At 48.3% G+C, this 20,052-nt stretch overlaps 1 protein-coding gene across 2 annotated transcripts in view; it reads left to right on the top strand.

The window, feature by feature from the left end:
• The first annotated feature begins 2,380 nt into the window (after positions 1–2,380).
• The window catches only part of SLC17A9 (solute carrier family 17 member 9), a 227,757-nt gene continuing 210,085 nt past the window's right edge, over positions 2,381–20,052 (top strand). The window contains exons 1-2 of one of the 2 annotated variants that reach the window (XM_069650756.1): positions 2,381–2,733; positions 10,981–11,153. In XM_069650756.1, coding sequence (XP_069506857.1) covers positions 2,698–2,733; positions 10,981–11,153 — 209 coding nt within the window. In that variant the 5' untranslated portion in view covers positions 2,381–2,697. Of the gene's footprint in view, positions 2,734–9,525; positions 9,638–10,980; positions 11,154–20,052 lie in introns of those variants that run through there. The other variant, XM_069650757.1, reaches the window with a different exon arrangement.

The raw sequence follows: 20,052 nt of genomic DNA, 5'->3' as shown, positions 1-20,052 counted from the left end.
ATTCCACAGCTCCTTTTGCAACGTATATTCAAGTGTTTAAAATTCAGTGTAAAACCCAGATGGCATTTTTTAAGCTTTCATCTACTAGGAGTCTGCTACTTTTAGAATTCAATTTTTGATTGTTTTCAAATTTCTGTGTTGGTTAATCACATGCGTCAACAAAGTAATTTTTACAAAACTGGAAATATTATTTGCGTTCTTGAAAACCAAACGCACACAAATAGCTACATCTTGCTGTATGACGAAAACTTCCAAAGAAGACGACCACGCACCTTAATTACAGGCTAGGATCATGTGATCCTTATCACTTAACCGAAGTGTGTGATCTTGGGCAACTCATTTAATCTCACATTGCCTGGCCGGTCAACATTACCAGCCTCAAAATTGTCAATCCCCAAGTGTGATTTCGATCTGTGGGTGTGCCGTTTAAAAAAGCCTCCTTCACGGCGAGTGTGGCTTCAGCGTATGATATAACATTTATAATGCACTTATACACAAGTCTTTCAAGGCGCAACGTGGCAAGGGAAAAACAGTGACAACGATCCTACTAGGCCAGGTGTTATTCAGATCGCGGAAGTGCAGGGGAATGGGGAAGAGCAGGGCTTTAAGTGGGGTAAGAAATCGAGGGGGGGGCCTCATTTGGGGGCGTGGCCTAAAAAGTATGCAAATCGTAGGGTATACACACAAATATATATAAGTGTTATATATTTGTGTGCGTACCTTACTATGGTTTGTGTACTATGCAAGCCATCTTTTCTAAACATAGAAATAAAAAACATATTTCTACGTTTATAAAAGATGGCTTGCAAAGTACACAAACCTTAGTAAGGTACGCACACAAATATATAACATTTATATATATTTGTGTGCATGCCCTACGGTTTGCCTAGTTTTCAGGCCATCTTTTTTAAACATTTCAGGTTTATAAAAGATGGCTTTGAAAGTACACAATTCAAGCCATCTTTTTTAAAGCTTTGACTACGGACAAAATTGTCCGTCGGCAAAGCTTTATAAAAGATGGCTTGAAATGTGTACTTTCAAAGCCATCTTTTATAAACATCGAAATATGTCGAGGAATCCCCAGGTTCGCCGAGGGTTAAAGACGCCTCGGCGACCTGGGGAAACAAAAGGGACAGTAACTGGCTCTGGTGACCTCTCGAGCGAGGAGTCACCAGATGCAGTTACTATGACTGACGGAAGTGGCAGCCAGTCACAGCGTCGCTGTGGCTGGCTGCCACTTCTGTTAGCTTGCCTGACTTCCTTGCAGGCGCATCATCCCGTCGCGGCTGCGGCCGCAACGGGATAATGCATCCCGCCAATGTTGTGGTAGGACTGGGGCCCCGGCTCAGTCGCACTTTTTGGAGACTGCCGGGGCCTGGCCCTGGCAGGCCCCGGCCCACTTTAAGCACTGGGGAAGAGGAAAAGTGCAGAAACTGCAGCACTTGGGGTAATAGAATAAATACCAATAAGAGAAGTAGGGACAGCTTGTGGCAAGTGCAAAGGTTAAGTGCAAACAACAGGTGTCAAGTGCAGGTGGGGGACTGTAGGGGTACAGAAAACAGTCCCCAAGTGGGGGTGATGCCAGGGAGGCAGTGCAGGAGTGTAACTGGCAAGGGGCGGGGGAGCCTGGGCCCGAGAACAGATGGTGACCAGTGCAGCTACAGATTCTGCCAGGAGATCAGCAGGGAAGGGGAGGAGAGAAAGCAGAAGCAAAGATCGTAGGATTATCCCAACGAAGGGTGAGCCATTTTGTTCTATGACCAAAATGACAGCAGTTTGGACAAGAATAGCAAACCAGGGGACCCACGCACAGCACCCCTTTACCCCTCATCTAAGAACGACAAAACATACGTACATGCCTTGCCAATACAATTGGGGCTCCTAGATTGGAGAGTAATATTTAACATTCTCTGGAACACTGCGTGTGTTCATGAAAGTCATCGTGCAGCTATCTCCTACTAGGCTGTGCCGTCCTGCTGGGCTCGCACTGGTGCCCTGCCCGGTGCCATGGGATTTCTAAAGCACACGCACCATTGGCCCCTGAGGGTGCTTCTGGGGCGAGTATTCATATGTGGTGGCATACCAGGTGGCACTGGCAAGCGCGGGGAGCGATGGCATGCCCAGGCCGCGGGATGCTTTGTGTGGCTCATACATGCAGGTGAATGGAAGTCACGGCTAGTGGGTGTTAGTTACGTTGGGTGGGGCCTGCTAATGAACGGGTGTCGCGACTCATAGTGCTGGTTCAGGAGTGAACTCCTCGCCGCACTCAATTGGAATGCCACCGGGCAGGATTCGGAGGAGTGGGCCGGCTTGCAGGGGGGCGGATCCTTGGAATTCCCCCCATTCATCCTGGCAGCCCTTACCTTGGGAAAGGTTAGTCTCCTGGCGTCCTTTGCTACGGGAGCATCGGCAGGCGGCGAAGCGCAACCTCGGGAACCCTACCACGGGAGGCAGCACAGCCGAGGGAAGGAGCCTTCACTGGTGCTTTTACAGGGCAAGGGGCCCCTCACTGGCAACATTACACCCAAAGAGCCCTTCACCAAATACTTCGCCAACGGGACAAGACAATAAGCGCTTTCCAGAAGTAACAACCTGCCTAGCACCCCTTCACCCGCAGAAGAACGTAACGACCTCCCGCCACCTGAATAACCGGGAAGTCCATCACGAGCAAGGTCCTATCGCAGCCACAATTCATTCATGACGTCACAACCGAAGAGCCTTCATCCCTCCCAGGTAAATGAACAATTGGAACAGCAATTCGCTCCAGAATAGAGCAATTTAATATAGCCCTAAAATAAAAGTACATACACAACAACACATTTAGCCCAGTTTTAAACTTTGCATTCTGGGACTTAGAGTTCCCGGTCTATAATGGGCGCTCCCGGGACTACAAGTTCCAGAATGCAAAGTCAAACCCAGGACTAAACTAGCATCTCCCGATTGGATAAAGATGGCATGTTTGAAAATGGCATATATATATATATGTTATTTATATAGCGCTTAATACCCAGAAGTTTCTAAGCTCTGACCCAAGTATCGAACCTGTGTTGCTCTGTGTCGTGTCGTCTTGTTTCCAGGGAGAGCACGTTGCCCCTGAGCTATCCTCCCGAGACGTATGAAAAAGTAGCGGAGCCAATACTGTGCGTACAAAATGTGTTTAAATGTGTGCCCAGTTAAAAAAAAATATATACTTTTTTTAAAGGCACGTCATGTGCATTAAAAAAATAGGCTAGTGATGCTACATTGCAAAGGTAATGTGCTACATATATCATGCCGCCCTGTCTTTCAAACGCAGCGCCCCTACCTTCACCAAAGGGAGAAAGCTGCCAGGTCGCCCTGTGACATGTGCGACGCCTTGAGACAGCCCTAGCTTTCTAGCCAACAACACATTTGAAGACCATATTTGTAGGGCCATAGTGGAGCAACACAACTGTATGACCAAGTATAGAGAGTGCTGCACTTGACTGAACAGCCGGGACTGACCCATGGTGTTTTGGGGCCATAGGCCCTGCGGACGCAACGCAGAGGAATACACGGGCACGGGCCGTGTTTAGTGCGTTAATGACGAACAGCGTAACTATTGTCCTCTTTACTCCTTACCCCCTGTGACGCGGCAATCACCAACACTGGTGGCATGTTCCCATCACCACATCCCTTCTTAATCATAACACAACAAACCAACTTAATCAACTGTATTCTTGCTCAGGTTCCCAGCACCCCCTTGTTCACTCCACCACATAATCTTGTAATCATGCCGGCAATCTCGTTGCTGGACATCACCGCTCTTCATCAGGACTTTGAGTCTGCCTCATGCACCTCTGGGTTGTGGTTGTCCAACCTTGTTGGGTCATCTTCACCATTCAATTGATCTCTGCCAGAGTTTCCCATGCCCACTGTTTCTCCTCCCCGCAGGCTGATTTGCCAGAACCAGCTGCAGTTCCGTGCCACACTTTCCATGTTCCTTCGTGCAGTGACCATATACTCTTTTCGTTGAGTCACTGTCCATGAAGATATCTCGTAAGGTAGGCATAATTTGTGCATAGCATGACGGTTCCTCACGAGCACTGTGCTTTCAACCTGAATGGCTGACGTTGCCCATCTCCTTCGTACCGTTTCTCTGTCGTTGCTTGTCTTTTGCGCCTCCATTATTCTCTCTGTGTCCACCTCCGGAGTGCATCTGGAGCTGTGTTCCGGTAATGATGAGTGGACATTAAGTCCCATGAGTACCAACGCCAGCAATACTCCTGTGGTTGAGTGAGGGGTTTTTCAATATGCCATCAAGAATATCACTAAAGCCGCCTTGAGCTCTGCCCCCACCACTACAGCAATGTGAAAGACTGAGTGTTCTCATGAACTGTTCCATGTCCCCATTCACCCTTGGCCAGTGGGGCGTGATTCAGGTGTGTCTCACCCCATGCACCTCTACAAATTCTCGAGACAGTTGCCCTTGAAATGGTGCTCCTTTGTCTGACTGTATCGTGTCCGTCAGTCTGTGCCTCGCAAATATTTCTTGTAGTACTGGGAGGACACATTCAGCCATTGTGGACCCTATAAACTGCATAGAGGGAAGGAGGAGGAGAAAAGGAAGGTCTTGAGAAGCTTCAAGAACTTTAAGAGATGCGGCTCAAGTCGGAGAGGGCCGGGCAGGCCGTTCCAGAGTGGGGCTTCTGCTGTAGAACAAGATCGACCCCCCCACTCTCTGCTTGGAGAAACGTCTGACCTGCAGAGAGTTGGAGGTAGAGGACGGAAGGACTCTAGCAGGGAGGTATTTAGGGAGAGAAAGCTGGATATAGCGAGGTCCCAGGCCCCAGAAAGCCTTGTGGGCGATGCATAGGCTCTTGAATTTAATCCTTGCAACCACCGGAAGCCAATGGAAATATTTTAGGGCTGGAGAGATGCGGTCCCAGGGCTTGAGGCCATGGATACGTCTTGCAGTCTTGTTCTGGATTAGTTGAAGTGGGCGGATGGAGTAAAGAGGCAGATTAAGGAAGAGGCTGTTGCAGTAGTCCAGTCTGGAGAGAACCAGAGCCCTGGAGACATTGAGCTTCTGGGGGAAAGGTGAGGAAAGAGAGAATGCCTCTGAGGCGGGGAAGCTGAAAGTGGGCCTTTTTTGGCAAGGTCAGTGGTATGAGGTGAGGAGGAGAGAGAGTCGTTGAAGATGACACCCAGGTTTTCATCCTCACAAGAGGGTGAGGGGGCCCAAGGAGGGTGGCCAGAGTGTAGGAGGGAAGGAGGGGGTAGGAGTCCCAGTGAGAAGGATCTCGGTCCTACTGGCGTTAAGACAGAGATCGTTAGTAGCACATCATGCCTGAATAGCAGTCAGTCAGACAGTCAGGAATGAGAGAGGGAGGAGCGGGTAGCTTAAAGGGGAGCTGCGTGTCATCAGCATAACACTGGAAATGAGGAGAGAATGTGGAGATCAAGTGGGCAAGAGATGATGAAAAGTCACATCGAGAGGATGGAGCCCTGAGGGACGCCGCAAGTCCAGAGTGAGGTAGATGAGAGAAAAGGGCTCCGTTGGACTTGGAAGCGACATTTTGAGAGGAAAGAGGTCAACCAATCCGTTGCCTGGTCTTTGTTGCCCAAGGTATCATGGAGCCGATTTATGAGGATGGAATGATTGACTGTGTTAAAGGCAAAGGACAGATCGAGGAAGATGAGGGCAGAAGGAGAGTTGGAATCAAGGTTTGAGAGCAAGTCATCATGGGTGTTCAGGAGAGCAGTTTCCGTGCCTCTGGCTACTTTGAAGCCAGACTGGTGGTCGTGGAGGCAGCCAACAGATTCAGTGTGATGGATTAGTTGCGAGATGACCAACTTCGCCAAGAGTTTGCCCAAGAAGGGGGTAGTGGATAGGGCGGTAGTTAGCCATGCAGCAAGGGTCAGCAGAGGGCTTTTTAAGGAGGGGATGCAAAAGGGAATGCTTGCAGGGTGAGGTGAAGAACTAGCAGAAAAGGAGTGGTTACCAAACTCAGCCAAGGAGGGAGAGAGAGAGGCAATGTTGTCCTTGATAGTTGTAGGGGAGCAGGGAAGCCCCTGTTTGGAGGAGACTTTCATAGAGCATAATGTCTTGGTGACGTCATCAGGTGTTAAGGGGGAGGAGGAGAGTAGGGGGGGAACAGAGGGAGGCCTACATACGAGCCGAGGAGGGAGAGGCGTGGAGGAGAGAGAGGACAGGATATCCTGAGTTTTGGTTGTGAAATGAGAGGCCAAGGCTGTGCAGAGGGCCTGGGAAGGAAGAGGAGAAGTAGAAACTGCAGTAGGATTGGCAAGTTCCTTACAGATTTTGAAAAGTTCAGCCGTGTTGTTTGTGGCCCCAGAGATGCGGGCTTGGCTATGGACCAGTTTCTTGGAGCGAGCGGAGAGTCCGTGGCTAGACTAGCATTTTGATGCAGCCATTCTAGCAATTTTTTATTGTGGTATGCCATTTGTATTGGGCATCTTTGATAAAGCAAGCATGATAGTGTGTTTGTGTGGCTAGGCTGGAATTTTGGTGCAGCCAGTCTAGCTATTTTTTACTGTTGCATGACATTTTGTATTGGGCATCTTTGATAAAACAAGCACAATATGTTTTATTATTTAGTTAGAATGGCATTTTAATGCAGCTAGTTTGGACATATTTTCATACTGTTGCAGGGCATTTTTTATGACAAAGCCAACTGGAGTATGTTCTTACGTGGGGATACTGCCATATTTTGGCAGAACAAGCGTGGACATGATTTCCTATTGTATGATTACTGGCATTATGCGCAAACATGAATATGTACTTAAAAGGGAATACTGGCATATATTGATGCAGCCAGCATGGACATGTTTTTATACTGGCATATATTGTGGGTAAAAGCAACCTGAAAATGTGTTTGGGCAAAATGCTCCTCTGGTGACTTGCATCTATTGGATTTGCTAATGCGTTACCGTACAAAACCAATTGCAAACCGTTTGGCATTTTACCCAATTTTTGCATTGGTTCGGTCTCCCTCACTGCGCTCAGTCACACTAGCGCATACATTCACTGTCTGCCACTGGTGTGTACAGCCAGAAACTGAAAACTGAACATTTCTGTGGGGGCAAAGGGAAATTCCTGCAACCATTGCTAAAGAGCCATGAGAGCAGTTGCCTCCTTTCCCCCTGTACTTGGCGCCTTTATGTGATAGTGACTGTCCTTGACTATCATTTGAAACGAAGGAATGAGGGTTATGTCTTCTGTTAAACTGACTAGTTTTGAATAGCTATTATTTAAAGCCGAGCCAGAAGTGATATCTCTTCTGCTAAATACCACCTCGCACTACACATTATGTGAAGCTGCGCTGGGAGTTATGCCTGCTTGAAGTAAAATAATGCAGTCTCTTGCTGAGTGCAGGGGTATTTTTGCAACTGTTGAACATGAGTTAACTTTTTAGGATGTATATTAACTTGATGCAAAGCTTATATTGCATTAAACCTACTCTGAACATGCTTAATGACACTTTTTTTTTTAAAATCACATTGCTAAAATATACAATTTGGCCTGTGGACCCTTGCTTGGTGTGCCACCACCGCGCTCCACCATGTTGTATTTTTGCATCCCCCCATCCCCGTTTGCTCTTCCTAATACTGATTTCTAGCGACGCCACAGTCTAGTGGCAAAAATATATGCCAGAATGCCAGGTGTGGATGAACATCTCACATTTGTCATGGGACAGCAAGAAACAGCACGACATAAAGTGCTTATAATCGTGCCTTCAGGGTGCTTCTGTGCAGTTGGTGGGCGTTGCTGTTAAGGTTACTGGATGCCTTCGTGTTATTGGGGACACCCGGGTCCTGTCCTTGCGTTTGCATTTAATTTCGCCAATTTTACTCCACTGAAAAGGTCCAAGACATGGCATATTCAGAAAACTTATTAAAATGTTCCTTACCTAACCCATCTTCCTTTAATGATTTGCTTTGCGCATTCTTTGCTCCTTATTTTGGTGTTTATTCTAGCGCCAAGTGATATCCAGCTGGTGTAAGAACACTCCTATATCAATTGAAAAGACATACGTAGGCAGGGGAGCCGACTTATGAATTTCCCGGGAGGGGGGCCCGAATACAGGAAGTGACATCACTGGCAGTTATAGGACCGCAAATTTGCATGTAGTCGCCAACTTGGTGCAACGGTGCGCGGGGCGGTGGAGGCGCGCGCAGCGTAGAACAGTGGAAACATTGGCTAGCATGTACTGCACATACTAAAGTCAAGTAAGAAGGAGATTTAAGCCTTCGAGTTGCATTCCAGTAGGCCATCACTGCCCCTACTTCACCCCTCTATAATCATCCAGGTTGTAGTAGCCCTCAAAAGGCAGAGCAACACAACTAGGATGGGAGAACGAAATGCCGTCCCATCCTGTGAGTATGTCAAACGTTAGAGCAAAGACTGTGCGTGTGCCTCCTACCTTAGAGCACAATCTCACTAATTTGGTGCAAATCTCGCAAGTGGGAGCATGGGAATCCCCTGCGTGTTGTGGGCTGCAGACCCCGGATCACATGCTCACTTCTTCAGTGTGAAACTCTGGCTAAGGCTCTTTCGGCAAGCATTCAGGATGGGTCTCACACCTTTAAACAATGTGATATATTGAGTGGGCACCTCAATCCTTGGAGCATGGAACCGTTGCTGGTAATCTCACAACTGAATGTACAGTTTCACTCTTGGTCATCTCAGTGACCCCATGTATATTAATGGAGTCAGTCTCCCATCTGGGAAGACAATTATATTTCTGTTAAAACACTCTGCATTGAAGGGGTACCCAACTCAAAACGATTTTTATAAATTGAGGGACAGATGCAAAGCAAGAGTCTCTTTCTTTGCATCTGTCCCACAATTTCTAAAGATCGTTTTTACCCGGCTTTTACCCGGGGCACCAGAGATAGAGACAGTATGGATGGCGCAAAGGGCCATCCATACTGCGTCTCTTCTCTGCGGTGGGCTCAGCCCCGACTTCATTCTGGGGGGGGGCGGGCCCCGCAGGCCCCCATACTCGGCGCCCCCGGGTACAAGAGACTACAACCCCCAGAATGCATTTGGCAGAGAAATGAGAGCCCAAGGCTGGGGCATGCGTTTGCCCGATGACACGATGAAGTCTTCTTTTAACCTTAGCGTGCATTCCCCGTGAGCAGTATCTGCACAGAGCGTAACATTTTCCGAGGAACAGTGGGTGTCTGAACATGGCATGGGGGACAGTAACCCTTTGGGGGTAGGTGGGCGCTTGGAGGAGTTTACCTGGGCAGGGATACAGGCGTGTGTCTCACGGTGTGGGGGTTGGTGGGGCAGTGTCAGCAGAAAGTACTGAGGACTATGGACCCTAGGGGAGGCATGACTCCATAGTGTTGGTGGGGTGGAGAGCAGCAGGGTCAGGACCCCGGTGGAAGAGTCAGCACAGGGCACGCTGCATCAGAGTGGCTATCCTCCACGGGTGGCTGGCTCAGAGTGCCCGCAGGAGGGTGAGTGGGAGGGAGGGATGCTCGGAGCTGCGGCCGCTCACTTCCTGGCTTCGCTGCTGCAGGAAGTGTCTGGGGCTGAAAGTGACACGTGGAAACTGTTCACTTCAGCGGCAACAAACACAGGAGCAGCTGCGGGAGAGAGGGCAGTGCAGGCAGCGGCTAACCCCCAGAAGCAGCAGCGCCAGAGGTGGGGTTCTGCGGGCATGGACTCATTAGCAGCAGGGCAATGGGGCCTGGGGGGGGGGGACCTGCAGGTAGTTGGGACCCTCAGTGCTCCCCCCCACCCCGCAGCAGGAGAGTTGAAGCTGTGAAGGACACTTTGCCACCCCCTCTCCTTTTCGCCCCACTCTGCGTACGTTGCAGGGGGGGGGGGGGCATGAGCGAGTGCTACCACTTACACCCACCAATAAGGGCACCCTGGGGAGAGTTGCCCTCCTCCCCCAAGGAGATTAAGTGAGTCTGCTGGCATTTGGTCCCCTACGTGCTGCCGTCACCATGACTCTGAGTACAGTGGGATCTCAGAAACGGCAGAGCGGGGGCTGGTCGCGTCCACTGCATGTGAGTTAGGGACTCTAACAGAGCACAGCAGAATCATAAAAACGGCCATGTGTACCCTGGGGATTCACACGGATATTCCCCGGGAACCACACAGTTACCTGAAATACCTTGAAAATGAAATGGACTCCAATAAAGAACCCCCAGGGTCTCCCCTGAGGAGTGGCACAGACTCCTCTATAGAATCCCAGGGCTCCCCTGAGGAGTGCCACAGACTCCTCTAAATAATCTCAGGGGCTCACCTGAGGAGTGGCACAGACTCCTCTAAAGAATCCCAGGGGCTCCCCTGAGGAGTGCCACAGACTCCTCTAAATAATCCCAGGGTCTCCCCTGAGGAGTGGCACAGACTCCTTTAAAGAATCCCTGGGGCTCCCCTGAGGAGTGGCAGAGACTCCTCTATAGAATCCCAGGGCTCCCCTGAGGAGTGGCACAGACTCCTCTAAAGAATCCCAGGGGCTCCCCTGAGGAGTGCCACAGACTCCTCTAAATAATCCCAGGGGCTCCCCTGAGGAGTGGCACAGACTCCTTTAAAGAATCCCAGGGGCTCCCCTGAGGAGTGGCAGAGACTCCTCTATAGAATCCCAGGGCTCCCCTGAGGAGTGCCACAGACTCCTCTAAATAATCCCTGGGGCTCCCCTGAGGAGTGGCAGAGACTCCTCTATAGAATCACAGGGGCTCCCCTGAGGAGTGCCACAGACTCCTCTAAAGAATCCCAGGGGCTCCATTGAGGAGTGCCACAGACTCCTCTAAAGAATCCCAGGGGCTCCCCTGAGGAGTGGCAGAGACTCCGCTAAAGAATCACAGGTGCTCTCAGACTGGCGAAGGCTCCTCTAATGAATCGACTCCCCCGCCCCCGTGAGTGTCACAGACCCGCCCCCCCCATGCACAAAAGAATAACACAGGTATCGCAGCGTCTACTGTACAGTTATCCATGCGCACGACTTAGTCATGTCACTTTCGTTCTCCCCCCTGCAGCTGGCACCTGACACTTCCTCCTGTAGCCTGCGAATGGGATCCCCGCAGTGCTTACACAATGGCTTCACTGCGGACCTGCTCCCCCCACTGCTTCACCCACAGCAACCTGAGCCCTGTCAGACGACCTACCTGGAGGAGAAAAGAAGTGACAACGGGGGCCCATACTGGACCAGGTAAGGAGGGCTGGGGATGCTACCTGGGATATGATATGATAAGTAATTTATAACAAATGAGCTTACTAGGCCTTTGGTCATTCAGGTCGTGCAAGTGCGATACGCAAATGTGCAGGGGAGGAGGGAGAGGGGAATGTGCCAGGGAGAAGGGAGAGAAAGTGCAATCAGGGCAGCAACGCTCTGAGTAAGTGCAGCGCAGCTCTGGGTAAGTGCAAGGAGGCAGGGCACTGTAGGGTTACAGTTACAACCCTTAATAGCGCAATAGGCCCAGAGGTAGTGTCGGGGCAACTGGTTGTGGATGAGCCTGGTGCCGAGTGAGACTCCGAGGGTAGCCAGGCATCCAGTCAGCACAGCAGACAGGTAGGTCAGCAGGGGGAGAGAGTGAGAAAGCAGAGGGGATAAGCAAAGTCATGAGCTGCTTCCGGAACTTCACATTGTCTGGCTCAAGTCTGAGAGGGACAGGGAGGCCATTCCAGGGGGAGGCACCAGCAGAGGAGCGAGATCTACCCCCCACTCTCTGCCTGGAGAAGCGTCTGGCCCTCAGAGAGCTGGAGGTGGCTCAGTGAAGAGCTCGAGGAGGAAGGTGTTTTTGAAGAGAGAGATGGATGTAGTGTGGGCCCTGGCCCCAGAAAGCCTTGTGGACAATGCAGAGTGTCTTGAACTTGATCCTTGCTGCCACTGGGAGCAAGTGTAGAGATTTCAGGGCTGGAGAGATATGGTCACTGGGCTTGAGGCCCAGGATAAGTCCTGCAGTCCTGTTCTGGATTATTTGCAAAGGGCAGAGAGTAGAGGAAGGCAGTAGTCCAGCCTAGAGAGAACCATGGCGCTGGAGACAGTGAGCTTCTGTGGGAAAGTGAGAAACGGAAGAGTCCCTGATGGGCCCTGAACCGGGTTAGGAGGGCTGATTTCAGTACTTTGATTCTGGAAATGCTTTTGGAGGGACAGGGCCTCCTTGTCCTGCCACTTCTCTGTTGGTGGCTTCTGTGTGTTTTTCTGCACATGAGTCCAGTTTGTACCCCAGGCAGTGCAGCTCTTCATTTTTACATTTTGTTGAACAGTACACATGGGATACACTTAGGGCACCCATGGGTAGGGGTACACCCTTGTATCCGTAGTGTATGTGTTTGGGCACATGTGGGTTGCTAAGATGGTACATATGATGTGTTTCATTTGTGATTCTTATAGTACAGTCACAAGATCATAACTCTCACAAGTTTTATGTAATCCTAAATTCAGTTTTTTCCTCAAACCTGTGTGCACCCTAATATCAATGAATGTATCCACTTGTCAATTGGTTGCACTTGGGTTGTCCACATATCGCTGCATAGATAATAAATCTCACATGTGTCTTGGTGAATACAGTAAATATCCTATTCAGTTGGCAGAGGCGTTGCTAGTGGCGGGGGGGGTGAGGGGGCTATAGCCCCGGGTCTTTTGGTTGTAGCCCCGGATAGAAGCCCAGGAGCTACAACCAAAAGGCTAGCTAGCCCCGGGCCCTGACAGTCTCAACCTTAGCGTTGCCCTGGACGTATTCCAGACCTAGCAACACCCCTGTCAGTCTGTAAGCTACATGTGTACAATTTTGTTAAACATCAACCCAATTGGTTACACCTGTATGTCAATGCACCTAATTGTTTGACTCATTTGACAAGAGGCTGGACTATAAAACATACAAATAATCATATACTATTTTATTTCTTTATTTATTTATTACATTTCTTACTCGCCCAGACCCTGGGGTATCACGGCAAAAATACAGGTAATTTGCTCATTATTATACAATATTGCAGTTACAAACAAGAACACATTTGTATACATAGGTTACAAGAAATCATATAGTCCGATTGTTTATACCAAATTCCAATTGGTCAGGTAGCCATTCCCATTTTGTTTCAGCACTACTTGCAGTTCTGCGGATGCCCTTAGCAGTGTAGTTGGTCATGGGACGGTGGGGCTATATGATAAAAGGACATATGTATGTTTGTCCAAAGCCACCATGCGCCCGCTTCACCTTTTACCACCACAAGAGGGAACTGTTGCCTTAAGCAAACAATACGACTTCAAGTTAATCTTTTAGACAGACACAATGTGCATCAATAACAACATACAATTCGCTGCAGAAAAGGCCCATTGCAGGGATACCACTTTGACAGCATACTTCAAGTTGCATAAACTAAGAAAATATATACATTAAAAAAAAACCAGATCAACTGAAATTCATTTGATTAAGACGCTCAATGGAAATGTAACAAAAACAATGATGGAAAACCTCCACCCAACACAACTTTGGCCCGTGTACACAGGCTTTTGCGCTAGTTGAGTAAATAATGTGATAATTGGAGCGCCTATTGATGGTGATCTTTACTGATTTTCTCCTTCAATCAAGAGAGGCTACTGTAGTCTGGTGCTTTCTGAGATATAAAATAGTATCTCGATCAGCAACATTAATAGACAGTTAATCCCATTCCTTTAAGTGGTCAAGTTCCTTTTATATTCCTTATTGGGTGAACTAGAGTCCCATGGTTAGTGGCAGCTCCCTTCGTCTGGCAGTTCACATGTAAAGCAACTTAAAAAGCTCATGTTTAAATGGGACATTTCACCTTTAGTTGTTTATTTTTCATCAGGTTATATAGCGCAGTAGTGCAGTGATGAAGTGTCCGGCCTGCAAACCTGAAAACTGAGGTCGTCTTTCATTCATAAATCCAAAGAGGGCATTGCAAGTTTCTCATTTTAGCTGGGTGGGGCGGAGTCCACCCTGTGAAAAAAGTGGGTGGACTCCGCCCCCCTGCATATACCCTCGTCTTGAGGCCTGGGTTAGCCTGTTTACATCCACCCAAACAACGGTCGATGCCAGAATATTTCAGATCCTAGCGCTGCGTAACTGGGTATAGACAAATTCAATTTTGATTCATGTTTGTTGCTCACAGAACAGGGTATGGGCTGGTGGCAGCTACATGCTGACTTGACAGTGGCTCTGGGTATGCTTCATTTCTGGGATACCCAGGCCCTGCCATAGGAATCAATGTATTCCTACACAAAGGCAAGATGGCCACTGGTGCACTCTTGGTTTCCTTTGCCTTTCTCCCTTGATTTTCAAAGTCCTGAGAAGCTCTGGCTCTGTCCCCTTTCCCTGAATGGCTGTTTGGTGGAAGGGCCATATATGACTCTGGGGCTGCCTCCTGCCAGACTGGCTGGAGCCTTCCCAGGGGCTGCTTGTTGTGGATACACCACTGGGTCGGAGCCTGCATAAATGGAGTGAGTAGTCAATATTAATTCTGTGTTATGGGTGTCCAGTTATGGTTGTGTGACACGTTGCCTGAGCACGTCCTGAATTAAACTGGAATGAATGCAGTGTAGTGTTCTTAAAAGCTGGGGAGTAGCCCCCAATCAACATCCTGTGTTGTGGGTGTCTGGTTTCTGCTGGATGGTCTGAATGCCTGTGAGCTTTGATTGGGTGCTGCCTGCCTGAATGCACTTGTGTGTGATTGGCTGGCTAAGCCAGAGTGAATGGGGAGTGTTTTGTATAACAAGGGATCTAACACTCGCCTCTTTGGCAGAAGCTGAAATCATCTTAAGCTTGCATCTTGGAAGACAGCTGGAAGAAGAAGCCTGTGTCTGCGGCTGCATCTCTTCATCAAATCTGAAAGCTGTCATGCTGATTCAAGGACTGAACCAAAGCAGATCTGGATAGGTGACCTCTTCCAGTAGCTATGAGGGGACATTGTGCAACTGATGCTCTTCACCCGAAGTGTCCTGGAAGCCAGTCCTGTGTGCCTGCCATCTAAAGAAGGGATCTTGGTGGGTCCAGAAGAGGAGTGCCTGGACATCTTGAATCCAAGAATTCCATCGGAAGAGTGGGTACCCTGGCCTAGTGCTGCCCGACACACAGAGCTGCCAAATAAATCTTTAAGGGGCACCCCTTCTATGACATCTATCCACTTTTCCACGCTGTAGACTATCCAGGGTCGATGTCTGCAGAGGAGTGTCTGCCGGTGGGTTTCCCACCACAGAAAATCCCAAAATTTCCTGAGGATCCAGATTTGGTGAGGGTCTGCAGTAGAGTCCAGTGGTCGTGGCCAGGTCACCAGAAGCCATCCTGACGTCCGTGTTGGGACTGCAGCACCGAAGAACCGAAAGGCGGTAAACCACGAAATCCTGAAACACGACACCTACTTCTTCCACTGCAACCCTCAACACTGAAAGTCATTTATGGCCACCAAGGGTCCTATCTTCAGCCAGGCCTTGTCGAGGTTCACAGCAAGTTTAATCTTCGTGGGACATCCACAGCTGGCGTAACAACCTGACATCTGAGAACACCGCGAAAGACCTGCATTGCTGCCCTTCCAAAATGGCTGGGTTCCCTTCTTCTCGACACTGACATCCCAGCAACTCCTTCTCCCAAGGAAGGTAAACCCTCGAGGCGTCTCGCTAAGTAAAGCCAAGAAATTCCCCCACTTTGCCTGCCAAGGCACCCAAGGTACTGTGATGAGGAAGATCCTCTTCCATCCTCGGGGTTCGTCCAGGGGTCCCAGATTCGTCTTGGATCTTGTTCTCCTGTGGCATCTGTAAGGAAGGCATGGCATCAAAGTAAGAAAGACACAAGTGATCACAGTTGAAGGGTGTTTATTAAACTGTAAGAATGGGTGAGACAAACGCCTAATCTAAACCTTAATCTAAGATGGGAGCAAGCTACGACCATCACACAATAATAATACAGCCCTAGTGGAATCTAGTCAAATAAAAAGGGCCTATACTAAAAAATGAAAACGATTGCCAATCCTTACGGCTATGCTACAAAATGGTGTGGGATAATGTTCACGAAAAAAGAGAGTGTTCACAAAATGATAAGATGTTATGGCCGGGGTCTCGGTTGCCAATTATCACCGTTCACCTAGGTTTCACAGTGTGTCAAAGACTTTCAACTGTACAAGGGATTTGGCTCGACCCTCGTATGACCACTTTGACACTTCAAATGGCCTCCCCTAATGCTTCTTGGTCTTTGAAGTTTCGCTAACCAAAAGGTTCTTAGTTCAATACCTTCACTTTCTTTTAGCAGAGGGGTACCAAATCGAGTCCTTCAAATGAGCACCCACGTGGCGCTGGACCACTCTATTTCTGGCACCACTTTTACTCACAAAAGACCTCTGTCTATTATCTTCTTTCTTCACATACAACCTTGAGCTTAACACAGTCCACTCCACTATCAGTTTCTTCCGACTCAATGGCTGTGCGGAACTCGTTGGCGTTCCTTTGCTGCTGGAGTCAAGGACGGTACCACAATGGCAACTGCTTCACCCCGCCCTGGCAATCAGTGTGGGAGGGTTCCACGTACCGCTGACATCCGACACGCCACTCGCCAGCTGCGATTCCCGGTCTTACGTTTGCTTTCACGGAAGCTTTGCGGGTCTGGGTTGAAAAGGACAAGGGCAATTCCCTCCTAGTCGTCCTGTCAGATCTCTCTGTTTTTCTCCTCCGTTAGAACTGCCGCCCCGGAATGGCTGCTTCCTTGTGTGTTTGGCCTTGCTCAAAGTGTGCTCTTGTGCTCTGGCTTTTATCCCTGTGGGGAAGGAAAAGGGCAGTCAGGTGTGTGTAGTTATCAGCAATTGCCTGACTCTGCCTGACCCCTGTGTTGGGACATTTCAGGTAAAAGGCTCTGGTGTTAGTCCGTTCTTTCACATTGTTAGAAAGTGTTTGTGTTGGAAAGGGGAGCCGGGGGTAGAGTTTCTAAGTATCCTACGGGGTAGGATGGGGAAAATGTGTCCTAAGGAAGGGGATACAGCGTCTCACCTTTCGGTGTCCCACTTCCATTCCCTGAAGACCCCACACCCCATCCAGATGATTCTCCTGCACTGGTCCACCCCCAGGAACTGGATCCAATAGTGATGGCCATGTCCTGGCCACCTGGATGACAGATCCTCTGGGACTAGCGGGTGAGACACCTTCAGGTTTCTCACATACTCTTCCTTCATGCGATGTAGCCGCATCTGTTTCACAGGGGAACCAGGAAAGGAAATCTACATTCCCCTGGTATTTAGCTTTGGTGTTCCACCGTGAAACAAAAGGGTTGCAGGTCTAGAAACCATTGCATGACACAAGGGTTGGAGTCTTTGCATTGGCTAATCAACACTAGGGGAGACACTAGGGGAGAATGGTCCTTGATAAGTGTGAAATTCCTTCCTAAGAGTTAGTATCTACGGTGGATATTGGCCCACTTGATGGCCAGGGCCTCTAATTACAGCACAGAGCAATTTCATTCATGTGGGAAAGGTTTGCGACTGGCAAACAAGATGGGATGTTCTAATCCGTCGCAAGCTTGAGATAGGACTGCTCCTAACCCTGTAAGGGAGGTGTCCGTTTGCAATATGATATCTTTGAAGTAATCTACTACCTTTTAGGATCGGGTTCTGGCACAGGGTTTGCTTTAAGGTGTTATAACATATATCATCTCCTTCAATCCAATGAAGTTTCTGGGGTTCAGCGCTCTTAAGTTTATCTGTCAGTTTAGCTGTTTTGTCAGGAAATTTTGGGATAAACCTACGGTAATATCCTATTTAGCCTAGAAGGGCCCTAATGTCCCTTTTTAGTTTTGTGGGAAGGTGTATCTAGGACAGTTTTTACTTTCTCATGTTGAGGTTGTACGTTCCCATTTCCTACGAATAAGCCAAGGTATTTCACGGCTGATTGGGCCAGTCTGCACTTAGATGGGTTAGCAGTTAGGCCGGCCTGTCTGAGGACTTTCAAAATAGTATAAAGGTGGAAAAAATGGTCCTCCCAGGTTTTATTATAAATGACGATATTGTCAATATAATCTCCACAGAAATCGGAATAGGGCTGTAATATTTGATCCATGAGGAATTGGAAAATGGCTGGCGCGCTGTGTAAGCCAAAATGGAGGACTTTGAATTTAAACAGTCCTAGGGGCGTTGAGAACCTGTCTTTTCTTTATATGGCCCATATACTTGGACTTGCCAGTATTCTTTTATTAAATCTAGGGTGGATAGAAAGGTGGCTGCTCAGAGTTGATCAATTAGGTCATCGATGCGTGGCATGGGATAGGCATCAAAATCGGAAATTGCATTCACTTGATGGAAGTCTATGCAAAACCTGCAGGAACGGTCAGGTTTAGTGACCAACACGATAGGGGAGGACAATGGGCTCGAAGAAGGCTCGATAATATTCGCCTTCAACATTTTATTTACTTCCTGAATCACTATCTGTTTATGGGCTTCTGGGAGTCTATATGGTTTTAAATGAACCGCTTTGCCCTTAGGTGTTCTAATATAGTGGTATGTGCTTTTTACTCTTCCTGGTTTTTCTGAAAACACATCGAGAAATGATGTAGCTACATGTATTAGATCTTCTTGTTGTTGAGTAGATGGCTCTTGATGAATTAATTAAAATCTGTCTATTTCCTCTGGAATCAAACCGGATAGTACCTTGGCATGGGTGGCTGACGGGTTCTCTTTCCACTCTTAAGAGATTTACGTGATATAAATGGACCTTCTGTTTCCTGTCCGGTTGGGCAACTTTATAAGTACAGGTTCCTGTTCATTCTAATATTTCATGGGGCCCATGCCACTTGGAGACAAGCTTGTTTTCTAAGGTGGGTAAGAGGACCAGTTCTTTTTGTTCTGTGGAGAACGAACTTAAGCTCCCCTTCTTTTGGTAAGTGGATTTGTGTTGGCTCTGGGCTTTTTCCATGAGTGCAGACTAGATCTTGAACAAGTCTCATATCCTCTCGCATTCTAGTAGCGGTTTGCGAGATGGGAATGGGTGCCTCTTCTCATTCTTGTTTCCCTGAGCATGTCCTGGATATTTCTAGTTCCACTACCATAAAGCAGTTCGAAAGGAGAAAAACCTGTAGATGCCTCAGGGGTTTTCCTTACTGCAAACAGTGCCCAAGGGATCATTCGGTCCCAGTCCTTCCTGTCCTTATCTACCAGTTTTCGTAGGATTAATTTCAGAGCTTTATTGAATCTTTCTACCAAGCCATCAGTTTGGGGATGGTACACAGAAGTTTGTAAGGTGGTAATATGGAGGAGCTCTTTAACTTCTGCCATAAGCTTGCTCATAAAATTTGAACCTTGGTCGGTTAGTATTTCCTTGGGAAAGCTGACCCTGGAAAAATACGGTAGGCAGTGTTTAAGGATTTGCTGTGTGGTATTATTTCGCATTGGGAATGCTTCAGGGATCTGGTTGCATAGTCGACAATCACAAGGACATATTTGTTGCCTAGTCTGGATGTTTCTAGTGGCCCAATGATGTCCATTGTGATTTTTGAAAAAGGGACTTCTATGATTGTTAAAGGATTCACAGGGGAAGGTATTGGGATGTGCGTGCTGGTTTCTTGACATATTTCCCAGGTCTGGATAAAGGTGGATACCTGCCCAGTAAAACCTCTGACTGATATGTGCCTGGGTTTTGAATTGTCCTAAGTGGAGGAGCCCTACCTTGGACAGAAATACCAGACTCTGAGCTAGATTACCCTGCATCTATGAGCCCGTAGCTCACTGCAACAAGGTCTCTAATGCCCAGTATAAATCCACCTCACTGCATTCTGAGCTACTCCACAGTCCGAAACTCATTCCCATAAAACTCCAGAATATGTCTAATTCAACCACAGTATCTGGAGCCCTGATCAACGCCAGATACTTAATTGCTCATGCCACAGAAATCGTTTACATCTTATTATCTGATGATCTTGACCTTTTGGCAGTCACAGAATCCTGGCTGCACGAAGCAGCAGGCCCAGCGCTCTCTATAGCCATTCCAGAAAACTACCAACTAATTAGAATGGACAGACCTAATAGTAGAGGAGGCCATTATAGCAAAAACTAACCTTACTTTAAGATTACTAACCCAGCCGCCCTTTAAATCATGTTAACTGCTCACAGCTAAA

The sequence above is a fragment of the Ambystoma mexicanum genome, chromosome 3p (assembly GCF_040938575.1).
Source record: "Ambystoma mexicanum isolate Mex_15411 chromosome 3p, UKY_AmexF1_1, whole genome shotgun sequence".
Classification (NCBI taxonomy): domain Eukaryota; kingdom Metazoa; phylum Chordata; class Amphibia; order Caudata; family Ambystomatidae; genus Ambystoma; species Ambystoma mexicanum.
The sequence above is the reverse complement of the archived record's forward strand: the minus strand, read 5'-3'. Positions and strand labels throughout refer to the sequence as shown.